The sequence below is a fragment of the Apium graveolens genome, unplaced genomic scaffold (assembly GCF_009905375.1).
Source record: "Apium graveolens cultivar Ventura unplaced genomic scaffold, ASM990537v1 ctg7440, whole genome shotgun sequence".
In the NCBI taxonomy this organism is placed as follows: Eukaryota; Viridiplantae; Streptophyta; class Magnoliopsida; order Apiales; family Apiaceae; genus Apium; species Apium graveolens.
This window is the reverse complement of record NW_027420327.1, coordinates 8,969-11,787: the sequence shown is the minus strand read 5'-3', so window position 1 is coordinate 11,787 and position 2,819 is coordinate 8,969. Positions and strand designations below refer to the sequence as shown.

The 2,819-nt window shown below is 40.1% G+C and overlaps 1 protein-coding gene across 1 annotated transcript; it reads right to left on the bottom strand.

Moving 5' to 3' along the window:
* Nucleotides 1-289: 289 nt before the first annotated feature.
* Nucleotides 290-832, bottom strand: LOC141704123 (uncharacterized). Its single transcript, XM_074507438.1, has 2 exons — nucleotides 657-832; nucleotides 290-464 (listed from the first exon to the last, which is right to left on the bottom strand). The coding sequence occupies exons 1-2, from the start codon at nucleotides 830-832 to the stop codon at nucleotides 290-292; spliced, it is 351 nt and encodes a 116-aa protein (XP_074363539.1).
* Nucleotides 833-2,819: the final 1,987 nt, after the last annotated feature.

The following is a 2,819-nucleotide window of genomic DNA, read 5'->3' as shown; positions in this document are numbered from 1 at the left end:
AAGCTGTGTATTGTAAAACTGAGAAAAACAAAGACTTGTGTGTAAGTTGTTTTTATTGATTTGAAGCGTACAATATAAATAGATAGATGATAGAATATGCAGCTAAAAACAAGGACCATTAAACAACTAACTCTTCTAATGCAGTTCTACTTCTACGTGTCTACATATGCCATTTCTAAAACTTCTCCACGACTATGCATACTAATTCAACATGCACATACTTTAATTATTTTAAAACAATCTATAAGTTTCAAAATAATTCCAACAATCACCCCCTTAGTTTTGAAACTTATTTAGACAACTCCATTACTCCCAGTAATCTGCGCATTCTTTCAAATTGGATAGTAGTGAGAGCTTTGGTCAGGCAATCTGCTCGTTGCATATCACTACTCACATGCTTGACAATGATCTCCTTTCTCTCAACACATTCTCGAATATAATGGTAGCGTTTGTCTATATGTTTACTGCGCCCATGAAATGTACAAGATTACTGGACCCATATCTTCACCTGTTAGCTTGCTGAGCAGATTCCTCAGCCAAACAGCTTGACAAGCTGATGTCGTCCCTGCCATAAACTCTGCCTCGCACGAAGACAAGGCCACACACCTTTGTTTCTGTGAGACCCATGTGATGAGGTTATCATTTAAGTAAAATACCATTCCTCTTGTACTCTTCCTGTCATCTGTTTGTCCTCCAAAATCGCTATTCGAGTATCCTGTAAGCATATGTTTCCAATATCCCTCGAATAAACCACGCCGTAGTTAATTGTACCCTTGACGTACCTGAGTATACGCTTTACAGCATTCATATGAAGAACTGTGCGCTTTTCCATGAAACGGCTGACTATCCCCACAGCATAGCCATGTCGAGACATGTATGCACAAGGTAGCGAAGTCCTCCAACCAAGCTTTTGTATTCTGTTGGATCCACCAGTTTCCCGCCTTCGTCCTTAGTCAAATGCTCATTCGGATCCATAGGATATTTATTGGGGTTAAAAGCTTGCATTCCAGCCTTCTCCAATATTTTCTTTGTGTAAGCTGACTGTTTTAGCTCTATACAGTCCTTCATTTGTTGAACCTCCATTCCCAGATAGTACGACAACCTCCCCAAATCATTCATTTCGAACCAATCATTCATCCGTTGTTTAAATTCATTAGTACCTGTTATTAAGAGATCGTCTACATAGACTCCAACAATGAGAGCTTCAACACCATTACTCCTGATGTACAATGCATGCTCATATGGGTACCTTGAAAAACCTAGATTCTCAAAATACTTGTTTAGTTTAGCATACCAGACACGTGGTGCTTGATGCAGACCATAAAGAGCCTTAATCAATCTATACACCAAGTGTTCTTGACCTTCTTTAATAAAGCCTTAAGGTTGAGCAACATAAACTTCTTTCTAAATTTCTCTATTTAAAAATGTTGTTTTGACATCCAAGTGGTGAATCTGCCAATCGGTCTTGGTAGCCAATGCCAACAGAAAGCGAACAGTCTTGAGCCTGGTGACCGGAGCAAAAATTTCGTCAAAGTCCACCCCCTGCTCTTGTACGTATATTTTGGAGACGAGCCTTGTTTTGTATTTTATTATTTCCCCATTAGCATTCCTCTTCAGCTTGTATATCCATTTCAGGCCTATTACTTTGCGATAAGCCGTTAATTCTGTCAGTGTCCATGTCTTATTCTGCTCAATAGACTCCATTTCGCTCAGCATTGCTATAACTCATTAGCTCATCAATTCCCATCAATAGAAGCTCATCATCGAGCTTAATTTCCTATGTCTCATTTTAAATATCAGCAAGAGATTTGTAACGTCGCGGTTTACTGCTACTGTCCGAGCTTGTAGACTCTGAATGGTCTATGTTTACTGTCATCTGTGGTGTCATGGGCATGCTCCCTTTGTCGATGGAGTCACTGCTTCATTTTCAGACTCCATACTCGTTTGTTGTGATTGAAAGCTTTCTTCTCCCCCTTTGAATAACAGTTTCTTCACTATTCTGAACATCAGGGCCAACTACAACAAACGTGGTCTGTTGATCACGATTTTCCTCTCTATGCTGATCCCATGGCCATGTTTTCCTTTCCTCGAACGCCACATCCATGTTTACAAATATCTTATTGCTTTGAGGATCAAGCAAGTGATATGCCTTTGTTCCTGGTTCATTGCCTTTGTTTCGTGGTTCATTTCCAAGATGTATCACTGGTTTGCTCCTGTCATCCAACTTCTTAGTGTGTACCCCTGGGATTTTCATATAAGCCATAAATCCAAAGACACGTACATGGCCTATGTTTGGTTTATCTCCTTTCCATGCCTCATATAGAGTCCTTCCAGTTAGAGATCGCGTGGGTAACCTGTCGAGAATATACATGGAGTGTCTCACAGCTTCTCCCCATAACGTCAAAGGTAGATTCATTTATTTCAGCATACTTCTAGCCATTGCAACCACTGTCCTATTTCTTCGTTCCATCACCCCATTCTGTTGTGGAGAGTAGGGAGCTTTGTAGGGTCTTTCTATTCCGCTTTCCTCACATAATGTTATAAAATCTTGAGAACAAAATTTTCCTACACGATCAGTTCTGAGAGTCTTTACTCGCTTGTCTGTTCCATTTTCAACATGTGCTTTGAACTTCTTAAATGTATTAAGGGCTTCATCCTTACTTTTTAGAGTATATGACCACATATTGGACTGAAATCGTCCACCAAAAGAAGAAAATACCTGTTGCCACCAGTTGTTGCCGGAGATATCGGACCACAAAGATCACCATGCACCAATTCAAGCACTTGTTTCGCACAGAATTTGCTTTGAGATGGGAACG

Bases quoted from the DNA above. Each gene is read 5' to 3' on its own strand.
- LOC141704123 (XM_074507438.1), bottom strand. From the start codon at position 832: ATGGAAAAGCGCACAGTTCTTCATATGAATGCTGTAAAGCGTATACTC. The intron at 465-656 runs GTATTTTACTTA...TCATGGGCGCAG, and splicing joins GGAAGAGTACAAGAGGAATG to TAAACATATAGACAAACGCT.